We start from the raw sequence: 19,806 nt of genomic DNA on the forward strand, positions 1-19,806 counted from the left end.
TATTAGCGATCTGAATTCATATTTCATCAACCGAGTCTCCCGTTGGTATGCAGCCCCTGTAGGAGCTCAGATGTGAAAAAACCGCCTCCTATCGACTCCCAGATGGTAATGCACCCTTTTGGAATGGACTCAATGAAAATGGATGAGAAAAGAAAAATCCGGAATCCACATTTTACTTCTCAGGCATGTAACCCGAGCCGATCGGATTCATTGTGGAGCCTCAGAACAGCGTGGAATACATATGTACAGTATGTAGCGTTGGATCAATAAAAGCGATTGATTTTTGGAATGGCGATCAGGAATTGGAATGATCTTTTTGGAGAACATCTGATCTGAGGTAAGGAATCTATTTTACAAGTCTTGGGATAATCAGAGTTGTATTCGCTGAGATCTCAGCGTTCGCCCTATGTGTGTGTGTGTGTGTGTGTGTGCGATCGCTTTGAGGAAATCAGAGAATCGTTTTTTCAGATCGCCTATATAGCGTGCATACGTACACATATACTATCGATAATCTAGCGTTTATTTGAAAAACTATTCATAAATAGGCCGAAAAATGACAACGTTTGTGTATTCTAGAATATTCCAGTAAAGGGTGATTATCATGGAATATTTATATTTTCCTTGAAAACGAGGGCTTTTCAAAATGCTATAAAACGAAAATTAACCGATAAAAAAACAATCCGCTTCGACAATGTTGACTGGAAAACGAGTCATTGTCGGGCAGATTAGACACATAGCCATAATTTAAAACATAGATTAGGCGTTATTAACGCTAACATTGAAGTGGATGGTGGACATTCAAGCGGTAAATCAAGATTAAAGGCCAACTTGCAGGTTAAACCCTACTCTGCAATTATGGGTAGTTTACATCATTGGTATCTAATTTAATTATTGTTGGGCAGACAAAATGTTTGATAAAAACGCTAAAACTGGGTCAATTTCAATACTTTTTTCTCCTTCTTCATGAAAGTCACCGTTGGCCTAGTCCACATTGTTTATTGAACAAAAATACAACATGCAAGTTGGCCTTTAAGCTTGGGCTCTGAAAGTGTTAATGGTAAACCTACCCTGAATTAAGTTGAAAGCTTTTGTACTCTTTCGCTGCAGCCGAGATAATCACGTGTCCCGACACTGGCGACAGTTCCAACAACTACAGAGGATAAAAAGGCGAATGTGCGCCAAATGCAGAAGTCACGACCTCTTTGTTAAACAGTCGGCCTTTTATCATGTTTACACGGCGCTAAAGCAAAGGTGCGTGCGGCGGTGCAGAGAAAACGCCAGTGAGGTAGCTTAAGAGCCATGCTATTCAACAGGAGAGCCGGGGGACCCACGGGAGACCTGCACTTTGACCCCCCACACGAGTGACAGAGTAGGCCAGCTGTCCGTCAGAGAGAGAGAAACCGGGAGAGAGATGGAGGAAGGGGTAGAGACTGAGTGAGAGTGAAAATAAGGGAGAGATGGAGTGTGTGCGATTGAGACCCGGGAGAAGAAAGAGGCTATATCAGGAGCATCTGTCCTGACAATGGCAGCTGCCCGGTGCGTCACAGGGTGGCAGGGCGTCCAGTGGGATGGAAAATGCCTGTGTAGCCAACAGGTTAAATCTGGAAAAATCTGAGCTAAAAATAAAAAAAAATAACACGTGTTAAATAATAGATTTAAAATTATATGTTCTGGCTGATTAATAGAGGGCCTGGGGGGCAGCCATGTTGTTCCTGACATTCTTCCTGTGGGGGAATAGCCAGATGCTGACCTACTCACACCTTCGGGATACTTGCTTTAAATCAAACATATTAGGATGTGTCTGTTTCCAACGCTGCTCTTCCTAACCGTCAGCATATGTCGCACCTGGAGGTAAAAAAATAACTCAGCGAGGTTGAAAAACAGCCGATCCAGGCAATATTTCACGTCACCTTGTCAAAACAGATATGTATTTAGCCATTTTTCCTAGATATGCTTACCCTAAAGGAAGTGTTGGAATGCTTATTTGGAAATCGCTTCAAAAGAGGCAATAGTAAATTTCACAATTGTTTCCATTTTTCCACAGGGGTCAAAAGATTTAAAATAGCCTATCCCACACCACTAGAAATATCAGTTTAAAGGCCCAATCAGTGATCTAAATGTAAATAAACTGGTAGCCCTACCACCAGAAATAATAATCAAGAATGTTTTCATTATCTAGTTCTCTCTGACTGAGCTCATGACAGAGACACAAATTACAAACTGTGTTTGTATTCACTGTATTCTGGGTTTGTTTAAGTCGATAATGTTTGTAAACACTAACGTGAAACAGATTCATATTCAGATGTATAAGGGGTTAAGAAAGTCTTAAAGAATGTGAATGCCCCACACTCATTGTGAAGAAAAATCACAGATTGGGGATTTAAAGGTTTGGCGTGAAGAAACGGCACACCAGAAATCGACGGAGGAATTGAAAAGACGGCCACGGAAAAAAAAGGTGAGACATTCCAAAGGGAAATCAAACACATTGCTTGCAAATCATGACCGCTCAGCGCCCTTAGGTTGTGCCTCTCAAAAGTGTATAGAGGGCAAGAACGCAGATCCTCGGAGCAGAGGCCCCTCGCCAAGGCAGACTGCAACGATTGGGGCGGGGGGCGGGTGGGTTCGGAGTTCTCAGAGGGAGAGCTTTTTAAAAAACAGGGGTTGCGTGTTCCATTCTGAAGCCATGGCCTCTTTATGTCCTTCAGCCTGCCCACCTCATTGTTCCAGTTCTCTCACAGAAGTTCACACCTTTGCAGCGGCTCTAAAAGCAAACACAGCCATTAACCCTTTCACTACCACACTACAGAAGGTTAACCTTTCACTACAGACGGCTGTGTAGCTCCTTCAGCTGTTGTGCCATGAGCCCCCCCCCCCCCCCCCCCCCCTTCCCACACACATCGTGACAAACATGACATGAGGGAATTCATACCAAAAAAAATAACTGTCCATTTCACACCAGAGCTATGCTCTGCAGTGGAACAGACTTAGGATATGTGCCAAAGTATTGACGCTGAAAGCACAGAGTAATGACCTTCAGGTACACGGACTTTCAACAACAGTTTGTAGATTAGATTTATCAACTGTGTCGGGTCAGTGTTCCCATGGGAGAAGGTAGTGCCGATAGGGCTGACCTTTCGATTTTTTTTTGGCAATCGAATCTTCGGGGCCGAGCTTCGATTTTAATTCGAAGCTTCGAATAAATTTTTTTTTTATCTTATGTTGTGGGACTTGTACAGCACTTTGGTAAACTTTGTTGTTTTTAAATGTGCTCTATAAATAAAGTGGATTGGATTAATGAATTAAGTAGCCCCTTTCGTGACTGTGACGCAGCCAACACGGCTGTGTGATTTAATTCAAGGTGGATCGCTGTTGTCGTTTGAACAACTTCAGATTTCATGGGAACTACCAATCCCCCAAATCAAGAATGTTTAAGATGAATGAAGTAAGATTTTGATTATTTGAAATATGGCCTGTGTAGACTAAACTATGCACAGAATTATGTCAGTCTACAAGGTCCGGATTCTACATGGTCCGGCAATGTAGACCTTGTAGACTCCACTACAGACCAATTATCAGTGAATGTTCATGCATTTTTAAGAAGGGCTACTTCCACAAAAAAACAAAGAACTCACCAAAACATCTCAGTAGCACCTTATCTAAATGTTCTATTTCATATATGGAGATTCATATTTATTTATGTATTGCATGCATTTCTACATTTTATTTCCTATTTTGTTTATTCATCCCAGTATCTTTCTTTCTTATGTGTGGAATTATACAAGGCATTTACATTCACATTTACATTTAGTCATTTAGCTGACGCTTTTATCCAAAGCGACTTACAAGTTCTGTACGACAGGTCATCAGGAAGGATACAACAAATCAGCTGAGTAACAATATTCATCAAAGTGTTGCGTGTTACAGTGTAGGTTAGTTTATTAGGACAAGTGCATGACAGTAAGGTTAGTTAGGGTTAGATTTATTTTATTTTATTTGTTTTATTCAATTTCAGATAATGGTTGAAGATGTGCGTCTTTAGTCGACGGCGAAAGATTTTTTTTATATTTTTTTGTATTTTCTTTTTTAAACTTCGATTTTTTTTTTATGTTCGAAGCTTGTGCCATCGAACGAAGCTTCGAAGCTTCGAAGTATTTAAGACAGCCCTAGCTGATAGTGAGACTAATTTCATACACTGTACAGCTGGGTTTGACCGTGTCAGAGAACGCGACTCACTAGGGTGAACCCAGCTATGGCGGGCAGAACTACCCAAAGCCCATCACCAGTGGCACAGTGCTCACATCTACTGTGTTCCATTGTGGAACGAGACTCATATCCCTGTGGCATTTTGGATATTTTACTGGATTTGATTTGAACGGCACACCAGTTTGAGGTAGGGGTGGGCGATATATCGAGTATACTCGATGTATCGCGGATTGTTCTACCCGAGATGTAGTACTGTACTATATCGCGAACATCGAGTATTTAGTTTATATGGCGCCGCCCGCGGCCGAGAGACACTCGCAGTGCTTTCCTCGAGAAGGGACGGCGGAGCTATAGGCTAACGTTAGTGTAGTCAGGGCTGTACAGTGCGATATAATGTTGCGGTTGTAATTTCATTAGACAGACCAGCGCGGACCTTTAATAACATGTAATTTAATTGACACAAGCAATGAGCTAACGGTAGCTGCTAACCAAGGTATCCATTATGATTATGCTAAGCTAACTAGCGATAGCTGGTAACCCTGGTAAACGGTCAAAGCGGACTCCACAAGACTAGTTCCATTCGTGAGGAAATGGGGTGGGTTATATTGACAACGCTTGACAACAGCAGTTTAAACATAACTTCATATTTATTAGTTATTCGTTTCTGTATATCATTCAAGTTCCATCTCCGTGTGTCTCCATCTCCATCTCTTCCCGTTTACATTCGAGTGTGACGTTATCACCTACGGCAGCTTAGACGATCAAAACGCGAACCTAGAACAAACCCCGAGGGGGGGGGGGGGGGGGGGGGCTGGCTCTCTTGTTCATTCTCGCCCCCTCTCTCTCTCTCTCTCTCTCTCTCTCTCTCTCTCTCTCTCTACATTCAATGATTTAAAGTAGCCAAACGTTACAGACAGTATAAATACTAACTGGATAGTTGATGATATAAACATCTAATTTCATTATCTGAAATATTCTAAAATCATTAAGTCTGCTATAAGCCATTATACCTTTGTGTGTGATTATTATTTTCTCACAGTAGGGTGTGTATATATATACATATATATATGTGTGTGTGTTTGGCTAAAGTGGATAGAAAACACAGTACTGTGTAAAAGTCTTAGGCACCCAAGAGTTTTTATATAAATTGTCTTAGATGTAAATAATTTTTTTTATTAGTGTGTCAGTAGACTACTCTTAGTACATTTTCATTAAATTATTTTTTAAAGCATCTTCATGGTTTAATAATGCAAACATATGTTGCAGGGACTTATAATAATCACCATATTGGCGTGACTGTATGCATCAAAGGGTTAAATCAAGCATTTTTAAGTGATTTAGAGGAAATGTAAAAATATCGCGATATATATCGTGTATCGCGATATAGCCAAAATATATCGCGATATCATTTTTGGCCATATCGCCCAGCCCTAGTTTGAGGTGAAGCTAGGTTCTTGATACAAACCCAAATCCCACAGAAGAAGCTTCAGGCTAATCTCAGCGGCTCTTCAAAATCCCCTCCTGTGGTTGAATGTCTAATAAGGCGAGTAGATAATGGATCTGCCGGTCTCCACGACTGCCTGAATTAAACCCAGAGGTCCGAGCATGAAGTCATCGGCGTCATCCACGTCAAAGGATTCCCATAAGCCGCCAGGCACCACGCAGTACAATATGTGGGTTTCTGGCGTCCAGCCAGTGATGGATTGCGGCTAAAGTCTCGGCTATTGAAAGGCGTGTCTCCACCATTTGAATGTCCTGCTGTTCCTGTGGGGTCGTAAGGGCCAGACTCAGCAGGGTGTGACGACACGAGGTCACATAGGAGGAGTTGACATCTGGGGGGTCCGTGTTCGGCTCGCGTGGTCAAGTCTGCCTGTAAACAAGGAGCCCTGACAGACTTTATTGAGAGCTTCACCGCTCATTGTGGGTGGAATGTTTCAAGAGTTACACCATAGCCTAGCATGTCACTATAGGAATTCCTCTTCACACTTTCACTACCACACTACCAAAGGGTTAACCCTTTCACTGCGACAATACAGAAGGTTAACCCTTTCACTGCCACGCGACAAAGGCTTAACCCTTTCACTACCACACTACAAAAGGTTAACCCTTTCACTACCGGTTACCGTCTGTAGTGTGGTAGTGAAAGGGTTAAGATCCAAATAACAGAAATTTAAGTAAATCAATACCTAATAATTCAATTTATTTTCAGGGATGTTTTGATGAATGAACATGGTTGAATATTGCTCTACGACCAGAGAATATCTTCTGCTAAAGGAGGAAGTAATAGGAAACAGAAAGTTTCCATATCTGAGTCTCGGGAAGATATCTTCTTGTTATCTCTCTTCGTAAATAATGGCTAAATAGGTGAGACATTTTAATGAGCCTGTAGAGAATTCGGTTGCTACAGAGCTGTCACAGCCAGTGAAACCGAAGGGGCTGGGTGTGCCTCCCTGTCTCCATTTCGGTCCAAGGGTTTTTCCAAATGGTACTATTCTCATCGAGAAGAGGGTTGCGTTTCCACGCTGCCGTGTTCATATTACACATGCAGGTTGGAGCAAGTACACGGCGGGAGCGTTAACGTAAGATCTGAAAGCTGCGGCATAATAGGAATCCGTGGGATTATGCTATAACACAGTCCTTTTGTGCTCCCATGCAAGGCGACCAAGAGACCGTTGGCGATTAATAGCCATTCACTTTTAGATTAGATTAAAATGTATTGTCATTATACAGCCCAAGTACAGTACAACGAAGATAAGTTTGGCATCCAACCAGAGTGCAAATGTAGCAGTGAAGTGGAAAAGCGATATACAAATGTACAGGTGATTAAACTGGTTCTCTATCGCTGAAGGACTATCGTGTCCTTACTTTAAAGGGGGCCACCTCAGGCACAATGTTGGTAACAACAAGTAGGGTTGGGTACCTTTCACGTTTGAGCCGATACCGGTACCAGAACCAGTTCCTGGAGTTCTGTATTCGTACCCAACGGTACCTTTTTTGTACTCTCTGTAATAACAAAAAGTTCCAAACTTCTCAATTGCAACATTGTTATTTATTTAGAACATTTAGTTATTTATTGTTGTACCACGAAATAAATTGCATGATCATGTATTATGTTTTTAAATGTTTTAAATATCAACATTATCTGGCCATCCTCAGTAAAAATTATCATACTCCTCTGACATCGCCTGGTTTTTCCAAAGACCCAAGAGACGGGACAGTAATATATATACAGTGATGGGCAAGCTACTTGGAAAATGTAGTAAGCTACACTACAAGTTACTCTCGATTAAATATAGCTCAACTACAATGGAAGCTATCCCCAGATAAATGTAGCAAGCTACACTACAAGAACATGGCAAGAATAGCTAACTACATCGGCACTACTTTATTGTTTTTACTTTATGATCAAGTTTCCACCAAACAAATAGGCAGGCAAAAAAAAGTTCAGTTTGATTGTTTATTAGAAAAATGAAACAAGCCCTCGGTCTGGCTTTTTGTGTCATCCTTTTAACATGAACTTGTATTATGTACAAAATGTTAATAAAGTATGAGGAAAGAACTGTGGAAACGTAATAAATAAAAGGCAGTGAAACAATAATCAAATAAACACCAAAATATATACTCTCTCTATTGGAATGGAGACTTTTCAGCACAGGATAAACTGCCCACTTTATCAACCAAAAACACACTTCTTCAATATCTGAATTTTAACTAATAATAACGGTCTTACTGCATTTTACTATTATGCTACCATGTCTATACTACCACCAACTATGCTAATATGTCTATACTACTACAGTATGTACTCAGAGTATAACACTCAAGCTCGACACTGCTAGACAAATACTACTTATCCTTGGCTGCTAGATATGTACCACTCCTGCTGACTTGTTGTACACAATTTGTAAGTTGCTTTGAATGAAAGCGTCAGCTAAATGACCAAATGTATTTAAATATGTAACTCACAAAACATTCCATGGCCCCAAAATCATGTGGGGACCCCCCTGGGGGTCCTGACCTACCCACAGGTTGAGAACCACTGCTCTAGTTTTTTCTTTTCTCCACCCCCATAATATTGTTCATTTTCTGCCTACAGTGAAACATGATAGCAGCTTAGATCTGTTAGTTAAAGCTGTTAACAAAAAGTGCACTGACTTGTGTGCTGTTTGGGAACAGTTGACAATGTTTATGTAAAGCTTTTCATCAGCTCACCTGAATATGTGTTCTCAAGTTAGTGCTGCACGTGTGGGAAGTTGAGAGCAGCTTCGTTTTTGGCTGACACAATAAACACCTAAACACATATGTTTTAGGCGTTTTTTCAGTCAAACTCATACATTTTTCCAGATAGGGCCATGGAGAGGCATTGTTGTTATTGACATCATCTTCATCAATGCCATCAGCCCTGGAAACATCGAATCCCTCTGCCATTTCGTGCGGACTGGACTGGTTAATTCATTCATTCAGTGGTCTGTGTTTTGATTTTCACTTCCTGATTTGCGGAGCTGGAGTGGCATGTCCCGCCCTATCCTGCCTCCAGGGGAGGAAACTAACTTGTTGGCTTATCAGCCAACTGGCGAGTAGCTGATTTTTTTTACCAGCCAAACAGATTTTTTACCAGCCAAAAAAAATCGCTAATTGTGATAATTACTTCTTTGTATGTCTTCGTCTAAATTGATTTTCACTCATAGTAATAATCACACCGTGTCTCTACTCTTTAAAATATTTATTAGCATAAAACATTAATAACAGTGTCTCTCTTCACAATATTAGCATAAAACATATTAACATGAAAGAGGTAGGGATGCCCCGATCGATCGGCCACCGATCGTTATCGGCCGATAATTAGTATAAATATGCGATCGGGGAATTCCGATAATTAGTCATATTCGCCGATCGCGGAAACTGATCAAGTGGATATCTCACTCGCTTGTCTCAGACGCACAGGACCTGCAAACTGCTCCTCCTCCCTAGCCCCGCCCGTACCCGTGTAGATGTTGTAAACACAGAGGAGGCGGACCTCCTCTGCTGAGTCTAGATAGTGCATTCGACCTGAGCTAACGTTAGCTACCTAGCTATCGTTACTGTTTAAACAAAATTACCCAGTCAACTATTCACTTTTAGTAGGCATTGTCTAACGGTATTTAGCCGGCTAGCTACCGATAGCTCCTGATATCAACAAATGCTCCAGCAAGTCTTGTAGTGCATGTTGATACCTCCGTTAGCTCGCGTTAGCTGACGTTAATTCACTGTTCAAAACGAAATGTCCGATTGAACTAAATAGTTGTCTTAACGTCATCTAGCCGGCTAGCAGTAGCTACAGATAGCTCCTGATATCAATGTCTTATAACATTGATTGAATGCGTATTCGAGCTGAGGGCTTGCTGAATGTGAAATGACCAAGAAACTTGAAACTTGAAAGCATAACGTTACCAATAGGGTCCCGCTGCAGCGCCGGAGAATCCTTTTTGGTAGCTGGAGTACACACAGACAGTGGAGCTGTTTGCAGATAGCGAGCATTTTGACTTGTTGCGTGGTGGCGATGTCTCGCAGATAATACAAGTACAAGTCTAATTATATAATATATATATTTTATAAAAAAAATATATATATATATATATAAAATAATTTTTAATTTCTTTTTAATCAAAAACGATCGGTATCGGATCGGTATCGGCCGATATGGCTCACGACGATCGGTGGCAAAAAACGTGATCGGGGCATCCCTAGAAAGAGGGATCTATTCTGGACTGGGTTGGGCTGAACTGGGCGCCTGTTCCTTAATGACAAGCAAGCAGTGCAAGAATGCGGAAGCATTCTACCGTAGTGGCGTGCGGTAATGCGCCTTTCATTTTCCTTCGCCCAGCGCCCAGGTGCGTGCACCGGCGGCGGCGTGCTCGCTCAGGTGCGTGCGTGCGCCGGCGTGCTCGCGCGAGGTGCCCGCGCATGCGCATGAGATCCCGCCTTGGTTCGACACGAGCGGAGCTCAATATATATAAGTCACCGCCCCTTATTCACTATCCAGAAATAGCTCAATTGGCAAGACTGCATGGCTGTGGATCCTACGGCTCGTTTGCTGGCGAGTTCGAATCCCATCAAATATTTTTTTTTTAACGTGATTTTTTTTTTAACGTGTATTCTTTCGCCGGTTAAGGTTAGGCATGGTTAAGGTTAAGGTTAAGGTTAGGCATTGTTTCGGAGTTGGTTAAGGTTAGAACGGTTAAGTTTAGGCGCTGTTAAGGAGCTGGTTAAGGTTAGAGTTTGTCAAAGAGAATGGCAATATTCTTTCTATGGTTAAGGTTAGGCATGGTTAAGGTTAAGGTTAAGGTTAGGCATTGTTTCGGAGTTGGTTAAGGTTAGAACGGTTAAGTTTAGGCGCTGTTAAGGAGCTGGTTAAGGTTAGAGTTTGTCAAAGAGAATGGCAATAGACAGCCTATTTCCGCGCGACAGCTCCCAAAGCGGGCCTGAAAAGAAAGGCGCTTTACCGTAGTGGCGTGCGGTGACGAATGCTTCCGCATTTTTGCACTGCTTGCTTGTCATTAAGCTACACGCGAACTGGGCAGTGAAAGATGGTGGGTTGGACTGGGTTGGGCAGTGAAAGAAAAAAACTGAAGTATGTTGTGAAGTGTAGATGTGAAATGTATGTAGCAGTACTACTGTATGTCATGTATGTCATATGTTATGATGAATTGAAAATGGGGGACCCTGATGTAAACAAGACGAAAGTCTTTCTCTGGTCTGCATCCCCTTAACAATTGTGTGTATTGAGCCGTACTGTACCCATTCTGCAATCTGTTGTCGAGCCGCGTCAATGTTGTGTATGCATCTGGGTAGGCATCACAACGGTGTTCACTGTGCCTTTAAGACAGCACGGTGGGCTGGACGACAGGGCTGTGAAATACCGTCAGTGTTGTGGTATCGTCAGTTCGGTTGGTGTGTTGTTGTGCACTGGTTGAGCATGCAATAAAACATATAACCTTACGTTGTAGTCCGGTGCATTTTTGGAAACATTATAGTCATAACAGATACACCTAGCTAACATGGGGCTGGCTGCTTTGAGCACACACACACACACACAGGGCTAACGTTAGCTAGCAAGCAGCTATATAGCTAAAACGCTAACTAGAAGCTAACTACTGTATACAGTTCCAATAGACTAACATACACCTCTGTGATTTAAATGTGTCCTTGCCTTAGACTCGAGGGTTGTACTAGGGATGGATGCAGTTCCCTGTTGGTCAGTCTATCTGTTTTCCATCTTCTGCTGTGTTTAATGTTATCTGTTTGCGAGTGCTCCCTTGACTGATGGCTAGTACCGCGGGACTTTTATTCAACATTATATATGTCCGCCGCGGGTTGGCCAGTACTGCGGTAACTTTTATTAAACATTATATATGTCTGCGGGTTGGCCAGTACGGCAGGAACTTTTATTAAACATTCTATATGTCCGCGGGTCTTGTGCAGTGCTCTCGTGGCACTGTCAACTAAAGCGAGCACTCAGAAGACGGGCACCGTTTGCCAGTGACCGTGATTGCAGAATGTTTTTTTTTGTTTTGTTTACTAGTCGCCAGACTGGTGAACTGGTCTTCATGAATCACTCGCCAAACCTAAAAAATACTCGCATTTGGCGAGTAAAGTGGCCTAATTTCCTCCCCTGCCTGCCTCCGATTGGCCTACCCGTAATGTTTTGGCCTAACCTTACCCAATCGTGAGTCGTCATACTCCAGGGTTAGAAATTAACATTTTTTTTCAAGGGCTTTTTTTGCCCCCCTTAATTGATTTTCGGGGGCTTTTTTTTGTATTTCGGGGGCACTGAATTTTTATGATGAAAATTAACATAAGGATTATAAAACATTGTTGACACTTTTTTTTACAGTCTTCGTCCCTATGTTTGATAATGTAATGTTAATGTCTCCATATATAGGGCTCTACGCTAACCTTTTTCCCAAGGAGCACATGTGCTCCTAAATAAAATGTTAATAAATAAAATCTAAATAAAAATTTAGGAGCACACAAAGAAATTTAGGAGCACAGTGAAAATTGTTCAAGTAACACAGAGTTTATTAACTATTTATCTCATGCATTATTATACTGTGCGTGTGCACACTATGAATTGAAAATGGGGGACCCTGATGTAAACAAGACAAAAGTCTTTCTCTGGTCTGCATCCCCTTAACTTGTGTGTATTGAGCTGTACTGTATTGTACCCATTCTGCAATCTGTTAATAAAGTTTTCAATCAATCAAACGCAAAGGATATCGGTTGTCAAGCTGCTTTTGTATGTTGTAGTGTTGTTATGATACCAACATTTTGACTTTGATACAGATAGGAAAGGTAATGGAATATATTATTAGATGACAGAACATTGAAAATTCTTTATACAATTATTTAATTCATTATGAAATAGAAATTCCGTTTTTGGGTGGAACGTTTGTTGCAAGGAGGGAGGAGGCGGGGACCGCTGCGTGTTACACACAACACGGAGAAATGGTCTAGCTGCTTCGGTGCGTCGTTAACGTTAACGTCGGAAGAAATTCCCCACTAAGCCCTAAATTCAGAGCAGAGCAGTATCCTAATGACTTTTATGCTTCAGTCGATAAGGTGTTTTGCGAATTCTGTCAACATACCGTGGGGACTGGACCCGCAAAAACACGTGCGAATATCACTTCAAAAGCCATGTCAGCCGGATTCCTCTCTTTCTCCTCGTCTCTCTTTTGCTCAAAATAAAAATGAATGGGCTTCATGGCTGGCTGATTTTTTTGCGTTGTCTGATTCTGAATGTATAACTTGCCTAAGCCGGTACCGTGACTTTGTTTTCGGGCGCTACTGTGATTGGACGTTTATGCGCCTTGTGTAATGTGGGACTATTATAACAGCGGAGCTGTTTTGTAATCGTCACTCGTCTCGAGTAAATGATTTTTCCGGGTGGCGCACACACACATATTATTAGGGCCAAATACAAGGGAAATGCTCGCACTGTAGATCATATATATAATTATATATATAATTAGTAAACTGTCGGGGGCATTTTCTGCCCCCCCTTAACTGATATTCGGGGGCATTTTGTCCATTTTCAAGGGCATTTTGCCCCGAGCCCCCGTTAATTTCGAACCCTGTCATACTCATATCTAAACCAACCAACCAATCATAGTGGGTTTTCTCCAGTGAGTTTTTTTTTCTCACAAATCTTTATTTAGTCCGTTTCTCCGGATAGTAGCGTGTAGTGTTTTGCTCACGCTACGTCACTACTTGATTCTAAAAAATAGCTGCACTACAGAGAACGCTACTTGGTTCAAAAGTAGCGACGCTACCATCACACGCTACTGAAAAATGTAGTTAAGCTATGTAGCGTTAGGGATGGGTACCTTTCACATTTGAACCGATACCGGTACCTGTGAATCGATACCGGTACCCAACGGTACCTTTTTTCGGTACTTTAGTCTCAAGAAATTTTATTTACCTGCCTCAGTCGTAAAAAAAAATCCAAACTTCAAATAACTACAATTTCGACAGTTTTCGGCTTGTCATTGCTCCGACTGCTTTGTTGTTGAATCAAGTCAAATCCTAGGTAAGCATATATTGTGCGTGTGAACGTTGACATGAAAAGAAAAAAGTTAAAAAAAAAAAAAAAAAGTTAAAAAAATAAATTAATAACGTTTTTTTTTTTTTTATTATTATTTTCGGTTTCTCACTTGATTCGATACTCGGTAGTACCGACGTGTTTCGGTTCGGTACCTCAAAAGTACCGAATTCGGTACCCATCCCTATGTAGCGTCACTACTTGTAGCTAGCTACTGCCCAACACACATATATATTTGTGGGAAAGGCTCCCTCTTATAGTTAGTATACACTACACTCTTATACTAAACATGTAGAGGTACCGAAATTTGGTACCGATTGATCTAGCATGAATCGGTACTCGGTAGTACCGATGTAATTCAGTCGGTACCTTTAAAAGCACAGAGTTCGGTACCCAACCCTGGTGACAAGTTTGAAAGAATGCTTGTTCAGAAATAACATAGAGCCTTTCCGGATGCATTATGGCCCACAGGTACAAAGGGCAAATTGCTTTTGACCCACAATTGACCTTGTAGCACCATGAAGACAACTTGAAATTCCTCAAATGACTGCTGATGACTATAGAGGGGGCTGAACAGTGGGTCAATCTCTCCACTCCAGACATGACACTGAACATCACCTGAAAGCATGAGAAGCTCCAATCAGCTGTTTTCTACACAAACAAAACAATCACTTTCATCCTACATCCACTGGGATCCAAATTCACAGTCGAGGGGTTAATTACTTAATTTAGTCTTAAACTACAGGGCATGGGTGCACTGCACACACACGTGGCCAGACAGGCCGCAACCCTTTGCTTTTCATAATCCCAAGTGTGTACCAGCACTCAAACGTGTACATAATGTGAATATTTCTTCAGCTAGTCAGATAGTAAATTATATTGACCATATTGACCAAATTGTTTACACTGCCTGTGTTGTTTTTACTACCTGTACACTGTGTTGTTTACTACCTGTAAACAACACAGTGTTTACTACCCCCACTCCCCCCCCCCCCCCCCCATGCTGCTATGATGCCTGAATTTCCCAAGGGGATCAATAAAGGAATATCTTATCTTATGATTGTGCAGACAGAAAAACTGAGTGATGTACAGACAGCCTATCCAGACTTCTGCTGAGGTCTGCTATTGCATCATTTTAGTTTGTGTGGTAACTAGAAGACACTGGTCCCTGTGTGCTTTGTCTAGTCTAGACTATGAAAGGGCCTTTACTTTATTTTCCTATGTATCTGTTGTGGCAAGAAAAACCCAAAGTAAACACTGTGTTCCGAGGACATAAATTGTACCTATAATTAGAAGCATTTGAAAATGCTAGCAGATGCAACTCTCAATGCCTCAATGATAATATTGCATTTAAGGTACATTTGCATGTAACAGAGTGGTACCTTTTTGTGTGCATATTTTGTGCGCGAGTATGTGTATGTGATTAGCATTTTAACCATGGCTTTTATTGAAACTATCCATCAATGTGGGTTGATCAGTGCTCTAAGTGCATTCCACCTCCCTCCCAGTGGAGGAATGGTTTGCCGTACTCTCAGCCAGTCACTCCAGAGACAGAGGCTGGTGCATCCATGGCCTTCTGAAACCACCTGGGATTTGGTGGCCTCCTCCGCCCAGGCCCTAACCCTGGCTTTAACCTAACCTCGCTCCCTCTCCACATGTCAACCCCACATGTCTTCAGTTGGATCTGCCGGCAGGTTCCCGACAGGCCAGTGCAGCAAAGTGCCAGTCCGTGATTTATAGTTATAGTCGATTCCAAGGAGATATTCAAACCATCCCATAATTTCTATCGACGTCTCTCTCTCTTGCTCTCACTCCCTCTTCGTCATCTTCAAAAGACATTTCGGACACCGTTGACCCCCTGCATTGTCGTGGCTTTAAGTAAAGGATTTAGGGTTCCAGACAGACAGAGAGAGAGAGAGAGAGAGAGAGTGAGAGAGAGAGAGAGAGAGAGGAGGAAAGAGAGACACAAAGACAGAGAGATAGAGCAGACTTGAGTCGAGTGTGCCTTGCCTTGTCTAATCTTTATGGCTGTTGTATATGAGATGAGGAAACACTTAAGTCCTCCATAGCAGCTGCTGGCATCAGTAAAACCAGCATAGCTCCTAACGCTGTTGGAAGACCAGACCAAGGCCACCTCCCAGGCTCGAAAGGCCAATACTCTTAATAACCCAGCGGGGGTTGAAGGGCGACAACGGGTTAACTATGCAGACAATAACGTTGGTCAGAGGCCAGTGACCGTTGGCGCTGTACGTCATGTATGTGTGATGGAAGGAGAACCGCCTATATGTTAGGTCCCAGATTGCTTGGAATGAATCAGAGGAAGCTGTAAAACTCCATCTGTCACTTTGATCAGCGTGATGGCCCCTCTGACAGCTCTGTTGTGGTGCCGTGGGGAACTGGGTAGGGTTTCATATCTTAACACGATCACGTTTTATATACGGCAGCACTAGAACAGGTCTGATCTGGCCACAGGGCTGTGTGCGAACATTCCTCCACCTCAGCAAAATAAACACACGCCAGGCAGGCCTGGTATGAGACCAGAGGAGTGCAACTCCACCAAGACACAAGGATAATGGGGTTGAGAGATTATAAACTCTGCACTAAGTAAAGAAAAACACACAAAGAACCACCAGATGAACTCACACATCACACATGTATGTATAAGACTCATATCCACATGCACTCACTGGAATATCTTGCATTTTGTACTTTTTATATTGTATTTTAAATGTTGTATCTATAGTGTATATAGATACTGGACTGTATAGGACTGTAAAGCTATGTATCCCCATGCTGCTTTGACACCTGAATTTCCCCAAGGGGATTAATAAAGGATCAGCTAATCTTATAAAGGTGTGTGTGTGTGTGTGTGTGTGTGTGTGTGTGTGTGTGTGTGTGTGTGTGTGTGTGTGTGTGTGGTGTGTGTGTGGTGTGTGTGGTGAATTAAGTAAATGCTGACATTGAGCCATCAATCAATGTCATAATTATCTATTACACAATTCAGATAGTATAGGCTGAATCCAATCACGTGATGTACTGTGCATGCTTGAATCATTTTCTCAGCATCCAACTGTTTTCTGAGGCTCATTCACTAATATGATAACTACAGTGGAGAAACACAGTTGGGGTCAGTCATGAGTTTGTAATAAAGTACGATAGTAACTATATTCTGAAAATTGTTTAGATCATTCCAGCGGTTGGAAGTCACTGTAGCACCCAAGTCTCAACACTGTTTGATGAACATTGTTACTCAGCTGAAAGAGTCCTACCCTGCCTGCTGGCCTGTTTTGGATAAAAGCATCAGTAATAGCAAGGTTATAACTATATAACCTAGCTTCCACTTCCTAGGACCTGTTGCGTCAGTCAACCAGTGCGGCAGCGGGGAACGAGTAAAGCAGATGGAACACACACAGGCCACCGCTGCTGCATGCAACACATCAGAGTGGTCCATCTGGAGGAGAAAAACACAGCTGACGGAGAGAGGGGTCCAACACTAGCCTGACCGGCGAGACCGGCCTTCTCTCATCCTTGACCTGTAAACACACTGCCGAGTTGTACCGGCCAGCGACGTACAGAGAGCCAAAACACACGCGAAGGAACTGTGGATCTCATCTGGACGGAGACAAGAGAGACCGCCGGGGGCGTGCTTGCGGGGGACAACAACACGGACGGAGTTATGCACCGGAGCGCTGGGACCACATAGTACAGTGCAGCTGAGGGAAACAGACGCCAACATAAGGAAGTGGACAGCAACAACAGCAATAATACCGTGAACAAAAGACATTATGACTGCTGGCTGGTTGGATGAGAAACACAGGGTCTTTGAGGGGTTTATTGGAGCATTTGTTTCCAGTTACTTGCCTCGTACTCATTGTATTCTGAGCCCAGAGGGAGAGAGGGGTGCCAAGCTCTTGGTGGGGTCGGCTGCACACTTACACTTCCTCCATTACCGAGCGCCGGGTCTTACAATATTGTGGTATTATTGTGCATGGAGACCGCTGTGAATACAATTCTTGTCTCAAGCCTTTTCCAGGACAGGGTTCAATAAAAGAATTCCAATTTGACCAGGAATCGGAACCCAAACACAGGACAGATCCAAATTGAAACCACACATGTTTCCTTGAGTGTTTTGTTTTGAGGAAAGAAAGAGGGGGGAACGATCGGGCGAGAAAGAGAGTAATGTTTCTCTGTAGACAGCAGCAATATCCAGTTGTTTTCGCTCAGTCTTCAGCATCACCTTGGACAGCCGGCCAGGGGGGAGGAGTCTGCGTCAGCATCACCTTGAACAGCCGGCGAGGGGGAGGGGCCTACGTCAGCATCACCTTGGACAGCCGAACAGGGGGAGGAGCCTGTGACAGCGTCACACTACCTGTCTCTCTGGAGCTTCTATGACAGTGAAGCGAGGAAATTACTATTCCTGATGCCGGAAACTCTCAACCCCAACACTGACCTTCCTCGCACGCCCCGAGCAACAGGAGCGCTGAGGGAAACACACACACACACACACATGTGCCCCACTCATATGCAGCCGCTCACTCTCTCTCTCTCACACACACACACATCTAATAATTCACCCATACAGAGCCATTCAGTCCTATTACAGCACAGTAACCGCAATGTAATAGAGTCGAATGGATCCAGCAGAAGAGCGTGCACACAAACACATACACCATGCCATGTATGTTGTGTATGTCATAAATGTCACTATGAATTGAAAATGGGGGACCCTGATGTAAACAAGACAAACGTCTTTCTCTGGTCTGCATTGATTGAATTGATTGATTGAAAAGTGTATTAACAGATTGCAGAATGGGTACAGTACAGTACAGCTCAATACATACAATTGTTAAGAGGATGCAGACCTGAGAAAGACTTTCGTCTTGTTTCCATCAGGGTCCCCCATTTTCAATTCATCATATGACACACATGACATACAGATAGACAGTACTGCTACATCTATACATTTATGACATACCAGATTTTCAAATACAGTACTGTTTGTGATACTAAAAAAATCCAGAAGAAGTGTGTATTGTGTGTATTGAGCCGTACTGTATTGTACCCATTCTGCAATCTGTTAAATAAAGTTTTCATTAATTCATTCACACACACACACACACACACGCATAGGACAAGACACCGGTGTCTTCCCTGTTGGACAACAGCTGCTCAACTCCTTCACAGTAGGACCAGCAAAAGTTTCAAGTCAACACCTCAGAGAGGACAGGCATGGTCATGTTGTCCCCCTCCCCCCACACTCCCCATACCCTCCCCCGGACCGGCAAGGTACAGACATTAGCTGCCTCTAGCTACAGGCTACAGAGACATGTGGGGAGAGAGAGAAAGAAAGAGAGATAGTGTGTGTATGTGTGCGTGTATTGTGTGCGTGTATATGTGAGTGTGTATGTGTGTGTGTTCTCTCACCATGGTGCACGATGCGTGTCCTCAGTGGTATTGTATCCCAAGGTAAGACCATTTTCTGTCTCTCTATGTCTCTCTACCTTGTTCTCTCCTGTACCGTCACACTGGAGGTTTGATACTATCATTCTCACCCACTGCAGCAGCTCTCACAGGCTGGGGTCCCGCCCACAGGCCCGCCTGTCATTTCTACCCCCGAGGCTCGGCCCTCCCTCCCCCGCACCGCTGCTCCACCCCTCCCTCCCCCGCCCCTCCTCTCTGTCTCTCTCTGCTGGCAGGGTGGCGTGAATACTTTCCCTAAGCAAGTTGTACTTTTGTGCGATCTGATTGGCCACTGACGTTTCTGGTCATGTGACATGTGCGTCAATAGTGGGACGGCAAGTCCTGCCACCGGTTAAGCTTAGGCACTCTTTCGTTTCGAAGTTGGTTAAGGTTAGAGTTTGTCTTAGAGCAGGCCCATAGAACACCAGCCCTGATTCCAAACTCTAACCTTAACCAACTTCGAAAGAGTCACCTAAGCTTAACCAGTGATAAACTAGGTGTTAGGTAGGGACCCGGAAATAGGCGCAGAACTTGCCGTCCGACGATTGGCGCACATGTCACATGAC

General features: G+C 43.0%; 1 protein-coding gene across 1 annotated transcript in view; it reads right to left on the reverse strand.

The window, feature by feature from the left end:
- Positions 1-19,304, reverse strand: part of LOC311247321 (uncharacterized protein) — a 163,589-nt gene extending 144,285 nt beyond the window's left edge. Inside the window, 1 exon segment of the mRNA XM_084337678.1 lies at positions 19,205-19,304. Coding sequence (XP_084193804.1) covers positions 19,205-19,207 — 3 coding nt within the window. The 5' untranslated portion in view covers positions 19,208-19,304.
- Positions 19,305-19,806: the final 502 nt, after the last annotated feature.

The sequence above is a fragment of the Notolepis coatsorum genome, assembly GCF_963971535.1.
Source record: "Notolepis coatsorum genome assembly, chromosome: 20".
NCBI classification, from domain to species: Eukaryota; Metazoa; Chordata; class Actinopteri; order Aulopiformes; family Paralepididae; genus Notolepis; species Notolepis coatsorum.